Here is a 20,944-nt window from a genome sequence, read left to right on the forward strand (position 1 = left end):
CGGGGGAGCCGCGGCCACGCGCAGGCGCGGGGCGGGCCCGGGGCGGGCCCGGGACCCGCAGCCGTGACGCCGTGGGGTGCGGGGTGGGGTGCGGGGTGGGGCCCGGCGGACCGCTCGGTTCCGGGTGCTGGGCGGAGCGGGCGATGGAGCGCATCAGGCTGGAGGACCTGGACGGGCTGAGCGAGGAAGCTGCAGCTGGCGGCGAGCAGGAGGAAGAGGAGGAGGAGGAGGAGCGGGGCCGGTTGTTTGCCCACTGGGAAACCATCGCCAACACGCACCGAGTGAGCCTGCCGCGGGGTGAGCGCTGAGCGGCGGGGCGGGGGCGGCCGGGGGGGTCCCCGAGCTGGGCCGCGGCGGTGCCGGCTCGGAGGGAAGCGCCCGGTGCCGCCGGCAAGAGCGGGGCAGCCTTTCCGGGGCTGACAGCGCCCTGCCAGCCGCCTGCGGGGCCGGCGTCGCGCAGCGGGGTTGCTGACTCCCGCTGCTCTCCAGCCCGGGCGAGCCGAGCCTCTCCTGTGCTTTGCCTTGCAGACATGGCAGGCCCGATCCTCCAGATGACCCGGCACAGCCAGGCCCGTGAGCCCGTGCCGTACGTGACCCTCTCGCAGCATCAGGAGGTGAGGCCTGTCCCTCCCTGCCCACCCGGGTTTCCATCTGCTGCCTGCCCGTGGTGAGGCTGGTGTGTGTGCTGCTGCCAGCCTGGGAAGCAGGAGGGGCATCTTCCTCGGCTTCCAGCTGCCTCTTTTGCCAACCTGTCCTCTGCTGGGGTGAGCGCATCCCAGAGAGTGAATTTTCAGCCCCAAGCCTGCTCTGAAATGTCCTGTTGCATAGCTTGAAGTCCTGCTGTGTTTTTGTTCGTGCTGGTTAGGCAGCTACTGGTGGAGCTGGAGATCTCGGCTGGTGCGAGACAAGGATGCTTCTGTGGGGAACACGGGGCCTGCAGCCCTGGCTGTCAGACCTGAGCATTTGTTGTTTGTCATGACTGCCAGTCTAAAAGTGGCGGCTTCTGCCTGAAGATCTCCTGGTTTTGCTGGCTAAGTTGCACATCTCCTCTCTTTCACAAAAGAGTTCTTCTGAGCTTTGAGAAATTACTGTGAAGAAGTACTTGTCAGACTGGTTCTTGCGTCCCTGTAGGCTTGGTTGAGCCTGTTACCAAGAAGACATCTGTCAATTGTCCTTTATATGAGGAGAGCTTAACCAATTTCTTTTGGGCTGAGGTACAGCACTCCTGCCTGTAAAACATGTCTGAGCACGTGGGTTGTGCAGCTCTGAACTGGAACTTCACTACACTCCCTCTTCCCCTGTTCTTTTGGGCCTAGGGAGGTAGTCTGGGTTCTTCTTTACCTGTGCCAGTCCCAGGCAGGAATGGGGCTCCAGGACTGTGTGGAGCTTGAAGATCTTTTATTGCTATTGGCATCCCCTCTGTGCCTGAGGAGGATTCTTGGGAGTTTGACTCCGGGGCTGGGTGAGGAGATAGGAGCCACTTTCTGGCATTAATTCTCAGTGGACTCTGGAGCTGGGGCCCTTAAGGACATGTTTTCCGGGCTTAGGCACATCAGTAGTATTTGGTTGCTCCTCCTGAGCTGTTAGTGCTACAAGCCTTCATCCTCCTGGAGGCAAGTGAATTATTATGCCACCTACAGAGCCTTGCTCTGTCAGTACTCAGTCAAATTCCCCAGCTTGGGTCGCAGGGACCCGTTGCCACTGGGTCTGTGTGGAGCATCTTTATTCTTTCTCATAGTCAAGCCTCATCTTCTAGAGTGGTTGTAGTTAATAAAAGGATCAGGCTGTGGAAGAACCAGATACTGTGCCTTGCTGGGGTGGCAGTCTTAGTGGCAGGTGAGAGTTGCCAATAGCCTAGAGAGACTGGTGGCTTCCTTACTTGGAAAATGCTCTTCCTTTGCTTTGCTTGGTGGGACAATAGCAGGTATGGCCCCATCTAGAACACAAATGCTGGCTGGCCTGCAGTGTTTTGAAGGACTCTTCCTGGTACCCTACTGACCGACACAAGCAGCCCAGATGCGTTCCTTCTGCCTTCAGTTCAGCTTTGTGAGTACCGACCTGATTTGAGTGGAGGCACAGGGAATCTTCACTCAGTGTTGAGGCCAGTCATAACTTCCAGGCCTGCTCACTGCCAGAACAGCTGTTGAGCACAGAAGTTTGGACAGGTTCCCTGAGCTCCGTGGAACAAGGTTGTCTCATGATTGCTTTAATCTGGTTGAAGAACAAGCTGAGAGCAGGAAGATAGGTGCTGGCTACAACTTCCCAGCCCCTCTTTATGAGGTACCTCTGCTTATAAATATACCATGAGCTGAACTATGAGCAGGTCCAGATGCAGTTTTCCCACCCCTCTTCTGTGTTGGCTTTGTGCAGAAGACTGGGAATCTGTGCTGGAAACAGTGAGTCTGATACATCCCACAAAGCTGTCCCCTCTGCACCAGCTGCGTTCCTGTCTCGTCTTCCTGCTGTCAATCCTTGGTATGGGAGAAGGGTCTGAGAAGAGTTTTGTTCCAGCCTTCACAGCTCTTCTGGATGCTAGAGCTCTTCTGCCAGACTTTGCTTTCTACTTGGGCAGGAGGCTTTTTGCTTGCTGTCCTCCATGCATGCAGTGCTTCAGGGAAAAGGCTGTGCACCTGAGAATCATGTCAGCCTTACTCGAGGCCTTTGGGTGCTGGAAACACAAACAACCTTGTGAATAGGCAGGACAGTGACTGGAGAAGAGCAGAAAGTCCTGTGCCATCTGCTAAGGATGTGCTGCATTTTTTTGTGCATGCCAGGAGCCTCCAAGCCTCCCTGCAGCCTGTCCCCTGTCTGTGCCTTTCCTTTTGCTGACTTTTGCCCAGTGCTGTTAAGTGTCCTTGTCCGAGGTGCGTGTGACGTCCCTTACTCTTGCCTTCTCCAGCCTCCCCTGCCAATCACAGAATCTCACTTCGGCAGGGTCCTGTCTCCCCACTTCCTGCCTGTCAGTGTTGGTTTTGCCACACGAGTGCTGCAGTGTTGTCAGTGTGCTTAACTCTCACCTGACTTGTCTGTGGCCTGTTTCAGTGCGAGGAAGCAGCCTACGAGGAGCGGTGGTACCCAGCTGGGAAGTGGGCCTGTGTCACCAAGGGGGAGCCCATGTATGAGCAGAGCATCTCCATGAGCTTCATGAAGCTCATGCGCTACATCTGCAAGGAAAACTCTGTAGGTGTGTGCAGGCAGGGGCTGGAGGGGGCTGCAGGCTGCTCAGAGGGAAGGCTCTGCCACAGTTCATCTGGAGTGGGGAGGAGGGCTGCCACCATGGACCCAGCAGTCTCACTGTGCCCACTGCTTTCCTGCCTCCTTCCAGGTTGTTATTTGGGCATGACAGTCCCAGTGCTCAACGAAATCCACCTGATCAAGGAGGGGACTGGGCTGGAGCGTGAGGTCGTAACTGCCTATTATCTCCCAGGAGAGTTCCAGCAAAATCCCCCTGTTCCCACAGACCCTGAAATCCACATCACTGAGAGGGCTCCACTCCGGGTTATAACCAGGTGACCCCAGCACCAGAGAAGTTTTCTCAGCTCAGCAGAGGTGTATAAACTCCCTGCATAGCTGCTGTGGTTCCTTGGGCAAGGGGATGGGAGCACTGGCTGTGGGAAGGGGGAATGTACTGGCTCTGTTCCTTACATTGTTCCCTTTGCTGCAGGGTTTTCTATGGGATGACCACTGAGGAGACAATTCTGCGAGAGATCAGTCTCTTCTGGGAGCTCTTGGGGTCCACAGACATGGTGTTCCAGGAAACCTACATTGTGGCTGTTTACGAAAATCCCAGCGTCCCTCAGCGCCGCAATGAGATCTGGTTCATCTGCCGGGCAGAGGGACTCCTGTAACTGCTGACTGCTGCAACTGGACCTGGCGCGGTGGCACTTCTGACCAACCCTTCACCTGCAAAATGACGGACAGACTGCGGGGTGGGCTTGCCCTCTGCCAGGGAAAACTTGCCTGGTCTGCACTCCACCTGCCCCTGCAGGAGCCAGCTGAGGCTGGAGCTGGCACCAAGGAGAGCCTCTGCAACTAGCTGCGGGTGGGAAGCACGCAGTGGGGGCTCATGGAAGGTGGTAGCTGTGTGGGCTTGTGCCTGACCTGGACTTCCCTTAGCTCTGAGCTGGGGTTGCAGAGCTGTGCCAGGCATGCTAGTGGGGCTTGTGTTTGGCAAAGTCACGAGCTGATGGTGTCTAGAAGGCAAATGACTGTGTACAAGGTGTGGAGCTCTGTCTGGGCTCTGGCCTTCTTCCTATGAGAATGGCTACCTGTCCCCAGTGGAGCCACTGAAATGCCGCTACAGGGAAAGCGGGGTCCAAAGTGGGAAAGGGCTCACCACAAGCAAGATGTAGATTCTGTATGTTTCCTGCTGGGGTGGTTCTCTTTGGACTGCTGGATGCTTCCCAGACTGTCAGTCACCATCCTTTAGACAGGACCAGGGTGCTGGCACTCCTTGTCTATCAGTTGTGGGTGCTACTTTTCAGACCTGCTGCAAGCTGAGAGAGACAGGTCCTGACAGCAGCAGCGGTGGCACGACTGTGCGTTGTGTTGTGCATTGATCAGTGAGTTTCACATCCATTAATACCATCATGCTCTCCTGGGGGAAGCTGGTGGTGCCAACAGTAAATGAAACCAGCTCAAACCACTGCAGCTGCAAATTACTGATGGTGGGGATGGGGGGTGCCCAGGTTGGCTTGGGGAAAGCCTTGGTATCTCCCTCTTTAGGATGTGCCAGGCTGCAAAACTAACTAAAAGAGCTCTAGTGTTTGCCCAGGTTATGGCCTCGTGTTCAGCCAGACACATCCCCTGCTTTACTGCCCAAGCTGCTTATATTGCTACTACAGACTGTGGCCATACTTCTCTGCAGGTAAGGTGGTTTTCTGTTAGATGCGGTCTGCTCTAGCCTAATTTTTCCCCTGTGCAAAACGTTGGCTCCTTTGTACTGCACGTGGGTACCCAATCTTGGGGACTGAGAATTTCAATGTAGTCACAGTGTAGCACGTCATGCTGGTTGGCTGCAGGAACTGGTGTATTTTTGTAGGGATATGCTTAACTGGCTTGGTGTGGAGGGACTCCTGGGTGCTTCTGACCCATTTCCTAAGGAGTTTCCTCCTACTGCAACTGAAGATGGGCTGTGTGCCTTGCCTCTTGCTGATGCTGCTGCTCGAATCTGGTTCTGGCCCACTGGCCCTATGATGCAGCTGGAGGGGGGAAAGGTGGGGAAGGCCAGCTCCATGGTCTCATTGCCCTACCCATGCAAGTGGCTTCTGCCACTCCATTTCCCAGTCAGATGCTGTTCACTGTCCAGGCTGACTTGCCCACTGGCAGCAAAGGAGCGTGGCTGCCCAGCCTGTGGCTGTGAGAAGAGCAGGGCCAAGCTCCCTTGTTGAGGGAGCAAAGTAGCTTCAGGCAGAGTCTGGGCAAGCACAACAAGAGCAGCCAGCAGTTTCCTGGGCATCTTGTGTTGCAGTTCTGGTCCCTGGGGCACTACAGGCAGGTAGGTGTGGGGAGGCTGTGTGACAGCTTGCAACTCTGAGGGCTGATGTGGCAAGTGCTCCTCAGATAAGAGTGGCAATACCTGGATCAACAGTGCAGTGCTCACTTCCCCTCTGGGGAAGGAGAAACAATTCCCATATGTGAGGCTGGGGTCAAGTGGCTCAGTGTCAGCAGGAGGGCCAAGTCAGCTGGCATGTGTGGTACAGAGACCCTTCCACTTACTGCACATCAGCGGTTTTGCTTGCTTGCCCTGGGCTTGCAGCTGGAAGTAATACTTGCCTTCTACAGACTGCCGAATAGGCAACCACTTCCTCTGAGGCTGCTTGGTCCCCAACCACAACCAGGACACCTTTAGGTGACAGGAAGTGGTGGCTTCCCTCTGAGGGAGGACAGGTCTGCGGCTACTGGCAAAACCGCACAGCCACACGCCCCGTCGGGGCAGCTGGCTCGTCTCCCGGCTCCTGCTAGAGGTGGTCATGGCTTCTTGTGCGGCTCCAGGCTGGCACCACCGCAAGGGACAGCAGCCGTGCTCCAGTCCTGTGCCACAGGCTTGGCTGGGGGAAGGCTTCAGTGTCCTCTGTGACTGATCCAGCAGTGCTCTCAGGGATGCTGAGGGTGCCTGATGGCGACTCTTCCACACAATGCCGAAAGCAGCCAGCGTTCGGGAGGCTCAACAAACTGGCTGGAAATCCGGCGTTCAGAGCTGCGGCTGCCCGAGCTGGAGGCACAGGACTACAGCAGGAGGCGTTTGCTGGGCCAGGGAGGCGTCCTGCCCGTGTCACGCAGGTGGCCGGGCCAGCTTGCACGGCTGTGCCCCGACCTGGAGGGATGCGGGGGAACAGCAAGGGGCGGGTGACGTGTCGTGCAGCTGGCACTGTGTGCCCAGCCCTCCACCCGCAGCAGGGTGTATGTAGAGCTCCTGGCTCCCAGGTGCCCTGTGCACGGAGACTGTCCACAACGGTACAGACGGGGAGCTTCTAAGATTAAGAGTCAGTCTGAGGAACCCCTTGGCGGGAGGGGAGCTCCCTTGCCTGCTCCGGACACCCGACGCTGCGCACAGAAGCGGGGGGCACCCGACGCCCCGTGGCACCAGCACAGCCGGCCCCGGGGGCCCCCGGCGCGCCCCTCGGCTCCCGGCCCGGTGAGGCCGGTGAGGTTGGGCGGCCGCCGCGTCTCCCCGCCGGCCCCTCGGGCCTCTGACCCTGCGGGCACGCCCTGCGCCCCGGCCACCGCGGGGGGATGCCGGGGGGGATGCCGAGCGGGACGCCAGTCCCGCCGCGCCGCCCCGCTGCCCCCCGGCCCGCCGCCGGGGCCCCGCCCGGTTTCCGGTGTCCGCTCCGCCCCCGGAAGCCCCTCCCGGCCGCGGCGGCAGGCGGGGCGGCGGCATGGTCATGGGCTGGGGAGAGCAGTGACCGGCGGCCGGGATGGCGGCGGTGCGGGCGCTGCTGGTGCTGGGTGAGTCTGGCTGGGGCCGGCGCCGCGGCCCCCCCGCTGCCCCGGGGCTGCGGGTGTCGGGGCCCGCCCGGGGCGGTTCGCGCCCGCAGCCGGTCCGCGCTGGGGCGGGGGCGTCCGCAGCCCCTCTGGGGTGGGGGCGGCGGCCTGCTGCGCCGAGTTCGTCGGTGGTGCGGGCTGCCTGGCCGTGATGGAGCCTCGGGACGGGCTCCTGGCGCTCCGGCGCGGAGCCGGGAATTGGCTTCGACCCTGGCGGGCTGCCGCGCCCCCGCCCCGCAGAGCCCCGCCGAGCCCCGCCGCCTTGCGGGATCGCCGCGCTCCGGCTCGCCTTGCCCGGCGTGCGCCGGCTCGCCCTGTCTCGCCCGCCCGCTCCCAAGAGGGAGCGTCGCGCTGAAATGGACTGGGATGCAAATGCGCCAGACAGATGCCGTCTGGGAAATGGCGAACGGGCGCTGCGGGAGCAGCGGCGCTGCGGGAAGGCGGCTCTCGGAGCCCCCTCTCGCTGGGCTCGGCTCGGCTCGGCTCTGCCTCGCAGCCCCTCCGGGCCCCGCGGGGAGGGCCGGCACCGGGGAGGCTGCTTGTGTCCGGCAGCGGATGAGTCTCCCATGAAATCTGAGCAGATCAAAGCTCAAATGAAAACCAGCAGGCGCGCAGTGGGCTCCTACCCGTAGAAACTGGCCTCCCAGCTGCTGAGGGGATTTTTTTTTTCCCTTGCTAGGCACGCCTGGAGGAGCCATCCCCCTTCATGCCACCCTCTGTGTTGTGCAGCGTGTGAGCCAGCCTCCCGGCCTGTTCCTAGCTCTGCCGTCTTCATCCGTGGCACAGAGGCTTGGGGCAGCTGCTTGGTTTTCCTGGCTGTTGCTTTTCACGGTGTTCAACTCGACCTTCATGGCTCAAACCCACCTCCCCTCCCTCTGCTCCATGTTTTTTCTCCTTACTGGCCTCCTCTAGTGCTGTTTTCCTTGCCTGAGGAGCCCGGGGTTTTGGCTGTGGTGCAGGAGCCACAGGGGCTGAGAGCTGGTTTCCAGCCTGGCTTGGAAGGACCCTGACTCTGCCTCCTGCCACACCGCCTTGTTTCTCACCCCCTTCAGTTGGGAAGTCTGCAGGCAGGGTCCTGCATCTTGCCGGTACCCACTTGTAGTCTCTTCTGTGTCACCCTGTGCAGTTGCATAGCTTTCTTTGAGGTTTCTGCTGCAGAATCAGCAGTAACCTCGATCTAGCACCTGGGGATGGAGGAGAGAATTCTGCCTCAGAGGGAAAGGTATTTATTCTGCTGCTGCTGCTTTTTACATCTCTCCAGCTGTGGCCGAGCCCTGCTGCCAGGCTGCAAGTCACGTCCAATTTGCAGCTGATCAGCGCAAAAAGTAGCTTGTATTTAGCTGATAAGCACCGTAATGGCTAATTGCCCTGGCAGGCTTATGGGAAGGCTGTTTTTGGAGGGGGAATGCGTGCTTTGATTGGGCTCTGGTTTCGAGCCATGAGGAGCTGTGGACTTGCTGCAGTGTTTGCCTACCTGCCAGGGTTAGCAGTGGGGATGTGCAGGCCTGCCTGTGAGGGTTGCCTGCCACTTTTTCTGCCAGCATGCTCCCCTCTGCAGTTGCTGGAGTTTTTGTGCTGCTCCAAGTGCATACTCTCCCCCATATTTCTCCTGCTCAGCAGGACCATGTCCTCCAGCAGTGGGAGGAACATGCTGCTGGCCGGCTCATGGACACTGTAAAAAAAAAAATCTGTGGTGCCAGGAATGTGGCTGAAATGTACAGTTTGATGTTTAAGTTTTCTGGGCTACTGAGAAGGTTTGTGGATTGCAGGGCAGTGTCTCCCTTTGCCTGTGAATGCTGTTCGGAGAGAGTGGTGGGGTAAGACTTGTGGGTTATCTGTGGCTCGTACAGGTCGTTGCTGCGATCCTCCTTTGCCACGTATGTGTTCCAGGAGTGCTCAGTGCCTGGACTGCTTGGTCCTTATCCCTCCATTTCCGTTGCTCAGCAAAGCTGTGATCTTTCTGACAATGACACTACAGCGCGCTAGCGTGCGCTGGTTTCTGCTGGAACATGTGGTTGAAATGCTACCAGAGGAAGTATTTGCCGAGTCAACTTTTCTTTAAAGCTAAAAAAACCTCAGAAGGTCTGTTTTGTTTTGGAAGTGTCTCCATATCCTGTGTTGAGTTGTATGTTCCTGAATGGCAGTGTTTTTTCTTGTGCTCGCTAGCAAACTTGTTCCTAAAGAAGAAAATCTCTGAAAACAGGAATGATCAGATGAGATGTAAGAATTTCTGTTGGGTTTAAGGGGTCCAGAATAAATTTCCAACTGTACAGCTTGGGTGACTTTCTCTCTTCGAGCCAAAGCTGCCATCTGTTTTTCAGTGGCCCAAAGTCCTCTGCAGCCAGACTGAGTACTATGATAGATGATCTGATCAAGCATCCCTTCAGCAGCCAGAAAGCTGTGCTGCTCAGCACATTTTGTGGCTGTTCTGGGGCAAAGCAGTGACAAGCCAATGCCATTCTTACAAAGCATGTGGTTCTCCTTGGGACTTGGCTGTGCTCAGGCTGTAACCCCCTTGTGGCAGGAGCTTCAAAGGCATGACAATTACATAGTTATGGCTGTAGGCACTTCTTTGTCTGCACAGCAGGTCCCGGACCACTGAGAACTTGCACCAACCAGAGTGTTATCATGTTCTGCATCCTTTAAATATGTCCTCTGATCTCTTGGTTGATCTGCAGTGAGACTCTTCTAAAGGCAGACGGACAGATGGTTAAATGCAGCAAGCATCTGTATTTAGTTGCATGCCAGGTAATGAATGCTTTTGTTGCTGGAAGCACGTTTTCTCCCAGTCTGCTGGAGCTGTCTTGCTTAAGAGAGGTGGGTGGATAGCACTGCACACCTGTGTGTTGCTCACCTTGTTGGACCAAAAGCTGGTCCGTGTTGCATCCAAGCAGATAGGCATACGTGTCCTGGGAGGGCAGGCTGTGCTTTTTTCAAAGGTTGTGCAGCCCAAGGGGAATGTATAGAAGAAGACTGGAGAGCAGTGGGAAGAGAAGAACCTGGCCTTGAGGCATTGGGCAAGAACGCAAGGGCCAGTCTGGCTGCAAGTGATAAGGCACTTTGAAAAGATTTGAAGGCTGTGAGGCTTGATTACAGGTATCTACTAGGGGAACTTTAATATTTTTCTTCCCTTTGTTGCAATTAATATGCTATTTGAGCTGCAAAGATCAAAGCTGTTTTCCAGCGAGCACACGTGGACTGAAGTAAATAGCTGGACCTATACCTCTCTCCAGTGAATAAACACTCTTTCCTCTCTGAACATTTTCAAGCATAGCTCTCAGGCCTGGAATGCGAAATATTTCACATTAGCAGTGGGTGTTTCCACTGCTTTCAATATTTGGGAACTTGGAACAAATGCTTATTTAGCTGCAGACAGACTTGGGTACAAACATGCTCTTTGTGAGGGCAGTTGTTGCTGTGGTGTTTGCAGGAAAACTCCCCTGACATTGGAGGACATGCAATTGTTTGTCCAGACCCCAAGGAACCAGGTCTCATTCTCCTAACATGAGGGGCGATCTCATGGGCTGGGAGAGGCAGCTCTTTGGAGGCCTGGAGGGCCGCAAGGCTGACAAGATGCTTGGCAGATGCACAGGAACGCTTCTCCTTTGTGAGGATTCAAGTTGTGAGGGCTGTTAATCTTGGATTTGGGGGGTTTGCAGAAGCTGTGAGCTAGCACAGTGGATTTTGTTGTGTAAGTGAAAGAGGCAGTTGTATCAATTCACCTCTCCAGTGCCTCAGGTGAACACATCTGACGTGGTGATATCTCCTGGAGAAGGTTGGACATGGCTGAGGTGAGTGAAAGGCAAGTGTAGTGTCTTTTACCTGTATAAGAAATTAACTGTTTCTTGGGGAAAGAGAGATGAAGAAATGATGATTTGACAATGGGTAACATGTTGGTTCTTGGGCATCAGTGTGCATTTCAGTGTGGCAGAGGTGCTGTGCTTGATGGCCTGTTTGCATGTTCTGCTGCTTGTAAATGCCATTGGTCTGTTAGAAAAGCAGCCATTATGTGGCACAGTGAGCTTAAAGGGCTGCACTGTGAATGTAACATACCTTCTCTGCTGGCTTGCCTGGAAGAAGCAATCCCACTGCTCATGAGTGTCTGCAGTCCCAAGGAGTGCCTGACTGGAAGAACAGTTAGTTGTCTGATTTTTCTTCTGGGTATTCTTCTCCATGGGAGTTGGGTGCAGGCTGGTTGTAGTGAAGTTCTTGTGGGCTCTTGAGATTGGAGGCATGTTCAGTGCATTAAACAGCTGCAGCTCTCCAAGTCCAGGCTGTGGGTCTGGGTGCTGCCTGAATTCAGGTTGAATGGAGTCCTGCCCAAAGGTTTGCCCAGTGTTTCCTCTTGTTTCTACCTGCTTTGGCACATTGCAGCACAGTGAGGATGAACCCATGCCACCCTGTCGAGGTAGGGACTCCATTTTGAGTCATTCCTTTGTTCTGGGGAAATACTTGGCAGCAAGTGCTGTTCTCCTGTGTTTACTCGTGTCTCCTTTTAATCTGTGCAGCCCCTGCCGAGTAGCTGTGGAAGATCTTCAAGCTAAACACAAGTGGTCTTTGTTTCAAAGCATCAATTTGTGTTGGCAGCCAGGTCTGCAGCGCATGTGCTTTTTATTGACTGCTGCTCCAGCTTCGTTCCTAACTCTTGCCAGCTTTTTTTTTAATTTAATGCAAAAATGTTTTTCCTGAGCTTTAAAGGAACTTAAAAGTACCATATAGTACTTACAGTCTTAATTTAAACCTTGCCTTTTTTGGGGAAGCAATCTATGGCTGTGCACAGAACAAACTGTTTTCCCCTCTCCTCTGAGAGGTAACTAATACATGCTGTCTGATCAGCAAAGAGAGAGGCGAGGGGAACTTCAGAGTGGTTTGCAAGCTTTTGAAAGCCTGGTCTGTGTGCCTGGGAGGAGGAGTTTCAGTGTGCCGGCCCAGCTTGGCTGCTCCAGAGCCTGCTTGTCTTAAAGCACTTTGGGAAGGTCGATGGGTAGTGCTTTTGTTGATACTCTTTGCAGACTGTTAACTGCCCAGGGCTGCTCTTTTGGTCAGCTTTCAAAAATCATGCTCCATTCTCCAATTTTGACCCTCTGAAGTACTTCTTCAAGGACTTTTCGTGAAAACACATTTTAATCCTTAGAAGTATTAGGCGACATACTTAAAACATTCCTGTTGATAGTGAACAGATGGATGCTTGGGCTGTCCAGGTGCCCCAGAGAGCAGAAGTAAAAACTAGCCAGATCCAACTACAGAATTCAGACTAGAACTTGGCAGCACAGAATGTCACAATGATGAGTCCTTACGAACTCCCTGTCCCCTTGCATAGTGGGTGCACACAAAGTTTGTGTCTGGAGATGAGACATGGCTGTTTTTAACTGATAATTCCTTGTGTGAGATGGAGCTTGCCAGTCGGATACCAGTGCCCTGTCTTCTCCTGGTCAGATTAAGCTCTGATTCGAATGGAACAGGTAGGAAACTTGGCATTTGTAGACTGTGGTGTGCACAGGGACCCTGAGTATGTGTGGGTTGAATCCACCACTGTAAGATGGTCTGAATCTCTGTGAGTCTGGGGTATCTTGGACCAGTGTTCATATTACGCAGTATGATGAATGAGGAAAACTGATACAAGCAGAATCCTGTCTGGAAAGTGGGATGACACGTTGGATTTCAGGTATGTGAACCCTCCCGCTCTGGAAAGGGAGATGTTTCAGGCTGGGAGAACGTGATGACACACACAGGGCTCCTGCCTTTACTGGGAGCTGGTGTGGGAAGGGACTGGGGTTTCAGTGAGTGACTATTAGAAGTGCTTTTGTATTTCAGCCTCTGGCTGACATACGTACAATTCCTACATGACTTCCTTCCTGGAGAACAGGAGTGTCTGTGAGCACTTTGCACTCGGACCTCGGCGTTAATGACACACTTGTTTTCAGGGTAGCTTTAAGGTGACAGGCTTTATAACTTTTCCTCTCTGCAATGCTGTTGTGAGATGAAATTTGTTTACACCTGGGTACAGCTTGGTCTGCTCCAGAAAGCAGCCAAGACAGCACTCTTCTGCAGTTGATATGGACATGCAAGCGAGTTGGTTCTGTCTTCTCCCACCCCAAGCCAGAGGGCTCAGGGAGCCATGATACAGGGAGGCCAAGCCCCATTCTGGCTGCAGCAAGGAGGCTTATGTGCCTCTGAGCAGCTGAGTGTTGTCCTCGCTGTAGAGCGTGATGTGGGCTCAAGATAGGCATGGTATTGCTTAAGGCCAACTATAAACACTCTCCTCGTTACGGTTGCTTGTTGGCCTCTTTAGGAGCACAAAGAAAGCCTTTGATTCCAAAACGTGCAGTGACCTTCCAAATGGTTAAAGTCAGGACAAGCTGTAGGTTGCAAGTGTTGCCCTCCATGCAGCGTGCTTTGGTGTGTGCCCTGGCTCTGCTGGGAAGACCCATCACTTAGGTGGTATAGGGTGCTGCTTCATGGTGTTGGTGCAGTTGAAGTCACTGACAATGCCTGTGTCAGTGGGAAGCTTTCACGGGAGAAAAGGATATGGTTTTTGCCTTTCCCAGCAAAGACAAGTTAAGACAAGATAAAACCAGATGATTTTGTAAGGTTCCACACAGGGCAGTGTATCCAGCTCTCCCAAGCCATCCATGGGAGCATAGATAGGTTTGTGCTGCTGAGGATGGGTTGTTCAGTTGCCTCTGCAGCTGCCCTGGAGAATGGCCAACATTGAGCCGCCTCCAGGATTTGAGGAATTGTAAAAATAGTCTTGAACCAAAGAAATCAGAGCTTCCTGTGAGTTACTTTGCGTTCTTTGTTCCTGTCCCTCCATCCTGCCTGCTGTGAACACTGGGATCCTGGGAGACATCTAAGAGCACCTGGCAGGTGCTATGGGAGTGGCCAGTTCCTGGGCTCAGCCTCCTTCTGTAGTAGTAGGATGGCTGGATGTGAGCCAATTGTCTTGAGATCACCCTTTCCTGCAGCCTGGTTTGAGCAGAGGTTTATCCACCATATTCCAAACAAAAGCTGAGCTGTGGTGGTGATGTGTTTTTTCTCTTCTGGATCAACTCCTGATGGCTCTCTCTGCATGTTGTGTGTGCTTTCAGCCTTCAGCTGCTTGCTGGGGCCTAGTCTGATACACCAGTATTGACCCTTCTGCTCAGAACCTGCCTCTGTATTGCTGCAGTGTTGCTCTGGCCCGGGTGCAGCTGTTGCTTTTCCAGTTGTACTTCCTGTCTCCCCTGGTTCCTCTTCTGTTTTCAGCCCTCTCCATGGCATGCCATGTGTCTCTTTCTTGGACTTGCCTGTTGCTCAGCTTCTGTCTGATGCCTGGCTGTGAGCACTGCTGTTTTGCCAGGTGTGGCTTTGGCTTCCTCATCCCATCTTGAGATTGCTGGTCTCCTTGAGCCAGATCCCCAGTTCACAACAGGTGGTCCCCACAACAGAGCTGGGGCAGGGCTGCTGAGATGTTCGGTTGGTTACTGGAAATTAGAGACTTCTTTGATAAGAATTCTTCCACTCAGCTAAGGAAAAAAAAATCCATTTTACCTGGATTATTGAGCAGGCACCTGCAGATATCTCGACACAACTTCTTACTCTCCAGGACCTGGTTGTTTGGTGTCTTGTTGCCACTGGTCCTGTGCTTCCTTGGCATTTGCTTGCTTAGGATGTCCTGGTGCTCCTTCCACTGGTGGGTTGATGAAGGTCCAATAAAAATTATTTGTTCTCCAGATACATTGGGAATCAGCCATCCTGCCACTATGGAGAAAAGCACTTGTTTTTCAAGAAGATTTGGTTACTTTGAGTTTCTTTCTCTGGAAGTCAGTTATACCTGAGCTGTTCTTTAATTTGTCACTGGGGCTTTGCATTAGATCTGTCTGTAGCAAGCATTCTGCCTAGTTATTGATTTATTGATTTGTAAAAGTATTCCAGAAAGTGCCCTGCTTGCATATTCTTCCCACTCAGTGACTCTTCTCTATTTTTAGCTGAGAAGTAATGTAGTAATGTCTCATAGAGAAGCTACCTTTTAATATTGTATGAGCAGAGGAAATACTGGCTTCTCCATCTGCTTTCCTATTTTTGTGGCTTTTAATATAGATTCATAAAGAGCTCTAACAAAAATAAACTAGGAACTGTTCTTTTCTGCACCCTCTTTGCTTTCAGAGGTGATATTACTAGTCCAGCCTCTCCCTGGTGATGTTTCCCCCACGAGGCAGGTCCTAGGCTATAGCTGGACAGCAGTGCTGCCCTGCACAGCCATAAATGGTGATTGTGAAGTGAGGCTGGTCTGAAGCTTTCCAGCGATGCAAAGCGAAGGAGCATTCTGTGTGATGAAATCTGTAGACCTGGAGTAGTTGGAGACAGATACAGGAAGTTGTGGATGATGCTTTGCAGCCAGGAGGAAGGCAGTGCCATGTAGACTGAAAATGAATGTGCAGTGCACAGCAGTGTAGGATTGACTGCTGTCCCTGAAACGCTTCTGAGAAGTGACACAGAAATTATACAAACCCAGAGGGAAGCCCTGGGCAACAAGTACCTTCCTGCAAGCTTCAGTTGCAGGCAGAGGTCAAAACCCAGCAGTGCAGAACCCATATGGATAGAAGAGGCACCAGCGCAGCCAGTAGCGTGAGACCTAGTTCAGGTGACTCCTCAATGCCTTTTGGCAGCTCCACTTGTCTCTGGCACTGCTGGATGCATGGGGGAATTTTTAGCTTGCGGCAAGATGGTGGCTGCTACGAAAAGCTGGTGTGTGTTGTTGGGATTGCCTTTCCTGGGAGCTCCTTCCTATGGGAGGGGAGCAAACAGGTCAAACCTGCAGTAAACCAAGTGGCAAAGCAGGATGCTCCAAAGACTCGCTCACCTTGTGCTTGACCCGCGGCACAGCCTTGTCCTGGAGGGAGTACATCTGCAGAATTGCCCCCAATGTAGTGCTGTGTATGTGGCATCCCCAGCCTCTGCCATCCCCTTGCTCCTGGGAAGGCAGAGTGGCTGGATGCCTGTTCATGTGTGGGCTATGTAGAGGCATCTGCATGCAGGGGTGCACGACTGAATCCATGCAGCAGTTGCCACAGCATGGGTGTAATTTTCAAGACTGTGGCACTGAATGAACCAGTTCTCCCATGAGCTTGGCCAGCTGGATCTTTCTAGATTCATAGCAAATCCATTTGAGTCTCTAAAGGCAGATGGCTAAGGGAAACTTAGCTGTAAATATACTGTCATGACCTGCATAGAGATTTAAAATATTTATCCCAGAGCAGGGCTTTGGAGATAAATAAGCTCCTTGTCTGCTTCTTTGCACATAAGGCTCAGGCGTGCAGCTGTCCCTCTGTCCCCAGATCTCAGAGCCCTCCTTGGGGCTAGGGAGTTGTTTATGTGTGGGCTTGAAATCCCTGTAGATCATGTAAACATATAGCTGTTGGCAAAACAGAGAGGGGGACACCAAGGGTACTTGCACTGGTGTAGTTGCAAGTTCTTGTCTGCACCCTAACTCCCCTCAGCCACCTCCCCGGCTGCTGTCCCTGCTCTGTTGCTCTTGGGGTGTTTGTGGAGCTTACTAGTGAGCCTTGTCTGGCTTGTGCTCTGCTGGGTAAGGTTGTAACCCACATGATGCCCTCAGAAAGCAAAATCTGCAGGATATCCCGACCAAGCACATCTGAAAGCCAGTGAGGGTTTGGGTGGTACTGGGGAGCCATTTTCCTTCTTCCAGTCTGTTTGGCGGCAGCATGCAGAGAAGCAGCTCACTTAAGCAGCTTCAGTAACAAATCTGCTTCATTCTCCAACGAACAGGCCTGGGAGAGCATGGAATGCAAAGACTTGCTGGGAGGAATGCCCAGCACAGCCTTGGCTTGAGAGCTGACCTGACGGCCTTGCTGCTTGGAGAGGAACAGGCTCTAAGCAGCAGTCTTGTCTTCTCTGATGGTGTGTTGATGAAGCAGCTGGCTTTGCTTGGAGGCTTTATGTACATGTTTCTCTTTGCACTGCTTTCCTTACCCTGGCCTCCTCCTCCCCCACTCTGCATCCCTCTCTTGTCTCTGCAGCCTGAGTTTCCATTCTCTGTGAAAGTATTCCAGAAAGTGCCCTGTTTGCATATTCTTCCCTGGCTGGCTGGGGCTCCTGTTTGCTGAAGAGAAGCTCCAGGCAGCTTTATAGAACTAATTTCTGTTTTTTCCCAATCATCTCTTGGAACAGCATTTCAGCTGGAACAGGAGAAATGTGAAGCCCTGGGCAGGGGCTCCCTCCACACAGACAGCGCTGTTGTGGCTGGGCTAGGGATGACAGGAACAACATCAGCCTGCAGCCTGAGTGAAGGAGTGTGAGGATGTAGCAGTGAGCACTCGTGTGATACTTGGAGATGCTGGCTCCAGCTACCATAGGATGAGTTCTCACCCACACCTTGTGGGTGAAGCAACCAAAGTAGCCTCCTTGCCACAGGGTCTCACCTCCAGCCCCAGGGCAGGGAGTGCTGAGCCCTGAGCCAACTCTGTTGCAGCTTTTTTCTACTGGCAGGACCTACCTGGCTGTTCAACACCACCTGGGCTCTCCTCTACCACCAGAGGGGTTTTGCTTGCTAAACACCTTCGCATTCTCATAAACCCCTAGCTAGCACCCTAGCTTGGGGTAACCATCATCCTTCAAGGCCACTGCACCGGGAGCACACAGCTCATCGTGGCTGCACTTGGTGTCTGTCTGCCATGTTTTCTTTTGTGGGAGAAAAGTGCAATATATTCACGTGCTGGCCAGAGAGCTTGGCTTCCAGATCATCTTTGTCTCCAGCCCGCCACGTGCTGCCAGCTGCATATGTTGGCTATAAGTCAATGTTTCCAAAGAAGCCAGGGAATCGCTCAAGGACTTGGAGCAAGCCTGGGAGAGTCAGTTGGCAGGACTGGTAGGTGCAGCAAGCCTGTTGCTGGTGCTGAGTCACCCTTGAATCGTTTGTGTTTCTCACTGGGACTTGGCAATGCAGCTGGGGATGCCTACTTGGGAGTCTTTGACTGATGCACCATTAAAGATGGTTTAATAGAGCCGGCAGGATTCCCAGCTTCTGCGCTGGGCTTGTGGCCTTCTTGTCTCACTTGTTCCTCTGTCTCTTTTTCTGCCAACAAGATACTGTCCTGTCCATCCGGGGGATCCCATGGCCACTGCTGCCTGATGTGCTCAGCAAGTGGACACAGGTCCACCTGCCCAACCAAAGCAAGCTTTCTTCTCTACAAGCCAGAGGCCAAGTGGTACACATAGCTGCCAGCATGCATCTGTGCCCGTAGTGTTCAGGCAGGAGAATCTTGGTCTGGCTGCTAACTCTGCCCTGTCCCCCTCCTAGCTGCACCACCCTGGCACTGTGCTCACAGCTTGGGTTGTTTCTCTGAGGTGGGGGCTTAAGATGAGTACCTGGGCTTCTCTTGGGGCTTGGGACAAGCCAGTTGCCTCAGTGATCCCTTTCTTTGGCAGCCAGGCATGTCCCCCCAGAGATGCCCATGCCTCTTCTTGCAGCGAATGTCAGAATCCCTGTTGTTGTGTCAGCCTTCCCCCCAGGACAGACGGGGGTCTCCTGTGAAGCCAAGGCCAGTTGTTCTAGTTCAGCAGACCCAATTGTTGCGGGGAGCCAAGGAGCTTGGCTACCACTGGGACTTCACTGATGTGCTCCAGTTTTCCCCTGTTTGAGCAAGATGCTGAGATGTTGGAAGAGTGTAGGGCAAAGGCACAGCTAGCAGTTCAGCCCAGACATACCCTCCATACCCTAAGGACCACTAGCACATCCCTCTGCCTTGGAGATGAACTGCACAGCATGATGGCTGTCTCAGCAGCCCAAGGAAGCCTTCGGTGAAGTGGATATTGGTTGTCAGCAGCCCTGCTCTGCTTGGGGAGGAGGAACCTCCTGTAGTGTTCCCATTGCTCTGTGGCTGCAGAATAGCACCCTTGTAGCTGTTCATTGCAAGTCCAACAGCTAGATCATGCAGGGGGAAATGTCCTGGGCCTTGCCCCCTGCCCCCCACCACCCTGTCCCTGGCTGCAGAGGTTATTATGTCGTGTTGTTTTGGTGTGGCTCTTCTCTTATCCTGCTGCCTGGCTTTGAGCACACAGGAAAGCAGTCTCTGCTCGCTGCTGGTGCAAGGATGGAGGCAGGGAGCTGTGGAGGATAGAGGCTGCAGAGCTGTTATGGCAGAGTTGTGAAACTGAGCTTGGGATGGTCTTGGAGGAAGAGAGCCTGAGGCGTGTGTGGCTGGAGGGGACACACACGCTGGGATTCACAGGGTCTGTGTGAGGATGATGGAACAGAGGCCAGGAAGCCTACTCTGGCTTCCTGGTGGGTGGGTGAGCGAGGTGCCATGCTGTGTCAGCAGCCATGGGGAGTCTGCAGCTGGGTACCTGAGCTCACTGTCCTTGTGCTGAGCCTTTTTCTTGGTTATACTGGTCTTTTCTCCTATGGCACATGTGTGAGCAGTTCCTACCTGTTTTGGGACTGGGGCTGTGTGCAACTGAGGCTGCAGGCACCTTCCCACTGTTAGTGGCAGCGAGCTCTTCCCATGGCCAGCTGCACCCTAGTGTGTTACTGTGAGCACTGCATGTGCATTTGCTCCAGTATTTGATTTACAGTGTTCAAAGCCCAGTGGCTTTGTTCTGGTTTCTTATGATAATTGCTCAGAAATTTGGCTTGGCCATTCCCAAGTGTGGGATCCTGGGCCTGGAAGAGCAGGGAGGGTTGCTAGCCACAGGGGAGAAAATCCCTCACAGCTTGCAGCCTCTTGGAAGAGTTCTGGGGAGGCCAGTGGGAATTGTACTAAACATTTGTGGCTTTTTTTTTTTTTTTAATCTAAAGCTTGGTTTGAAGGGCAGAGTTGACTTAACAGTTGCTTGGAGCCTGTATTTGAAAGCACTCCTCCATGCAGAGGGCAGTGGAGAGAGGTGCTGTGGGCCACCAGGGATGAGCTCAGGCTGCGGTCCCATTGCAGAGCAATTATCACTGGCTGGTAAGCCAGCAGCCAAGATGTTTCCAAATAAGGGCTTGCATCTGCCATATGTCATAGGGCTCCTGGTGGGGTCTGTGAGTGTGGCCAGAGTCTGAGCAGATGTAATTTTGCATTGGCACACAAGGGATGGAGGCAAGGAAACAGTGGACCAGCTCTGCAGTTTCCATTTGGGACCGAAGTGAAACAGCCGAGTACTGTGGGATGTTGTGGTAGGTGTCCCAAGCTGTTACAGGATAGGGATGCCTCTGTGCCTGCTTTCATCTTGGGTTGCTTCTCCTCTGGATTATTAAATCCCACCTGGAAGCTTGCATATCTGGGTGCTTTGCAGTTGAAACTTTGCTCATGGATACACATGACTGTGCTACAAGCTGACTTGTATGACCATGCTGTGTTTACCCCAGACCTGGAGGTCCTAGGTGCTGGAGCAGTTCCTCCTGGCTCATCAAGCAAAAGCTATTCTAGCTGAGCATTTCTTGGAAAGCTGTGTTATGCCCATCCAGTTATGCTGGGGACTTGAATAGGAGTGATTTATTTTTTTTCCTGTTTGCGGAGTTTTTGTTTTCACTTTAACTAGAATGGAAAATGATGTGGTTTTAAAAAACTTATATGATGGGTGCCCAAAGACGTTCCAGGTGTTGGGCATGATCAGACAAAGCCTGCTGTATTAACAGCTCCTTGCCTGCATCAAGCCGTTGCCATCTGGCCTTGTGGGTAAGAGTGGTTCATTACAGCTCTGCCTCTCTGAGAGGCTTTCTCAACTGGGCCCTCTTGCACAGAGGAACATGCTGGCTGGAATGCCTGCATTTGGAGATGCGAGTCTCTCTGGGTGTTTGTTTGGCTTGGCTGCTGTTCTCATGGTATCTGGTAACCAGTGGAATAAGCTGTGTGTGGAGCAGGATGCTCCGAGCTGCTGCTTTATGTGGCTATAGGGACTGACCCATGGGACAGGGTGGTTGCTTGTGTTATTAAGCATTCATTGTTTTTCTTGCCTGCTGCTACAGCTTCAAATG

The 20,944-nt window shown here is 53.5% G+C and overlaps 2 protein-coding genes across 2 annotated transcripts in view; both read left to right on the top strand.

Moving 5' to 3' along the window:
• The first annotated feature begins 107 nt into the window (after window positions 1-107).
• Window positions 108-5,899, top strand: LOC127382238 (heme-binding protein 1-like). The gene is made up of 5 exons (XM_051613573.1): window positions 108-297; window positions 529-614; window positions 3,043-3,184; window positions 3,326-3,509; window positions 3,665-5,899. The coding sequence occupies exons 1-5, from the start codon at window positions 144-146 to the stop codon at window positions 3,846-3,848; spliced, it is 750 nt and encodes a 249-aa protein (XP_051469533.1). The 5' UTR covers window positions 108-143; the 3' UTR covers window positions 3,849-5,899.
• A 962-nt stretch (window positions 5,900-6,861) lies between these two features.
• Window positions 6,862-20,944, top strand: part of PTK7 (protein tyrosine kinase 7 (inactive)) — a 37,044-nt gene continuing 22,961 nt past the window's right edge. Inside the window, exon 1 of the mRNA XM_051613572.1 lies at window positions 6,862-6,951. Within this exon, the coding sequence (XP_051469532.1) occupies window positions 6,921-6,951 (31 nt within the window). The 5' untranslated portion in view covers window positions 6,862-6,920. The remainder of the gene's footprint in view (window positions 6,952-20,944) is intronic.

The sequence above is a fragment of the Apus apus genome, chromosome 3 (assembly GCF_020740795.1).
Source record: "Apus apus isolate bApuApu2 chromosome 3, bApuApu2.pri.cur, whole genome shotgun sequence".
Lineage (NCBI taxonomy): Eukaryota > Metazoa > Chordata > Aves > Apodiformes > Apodidae > Apus > Apus apus.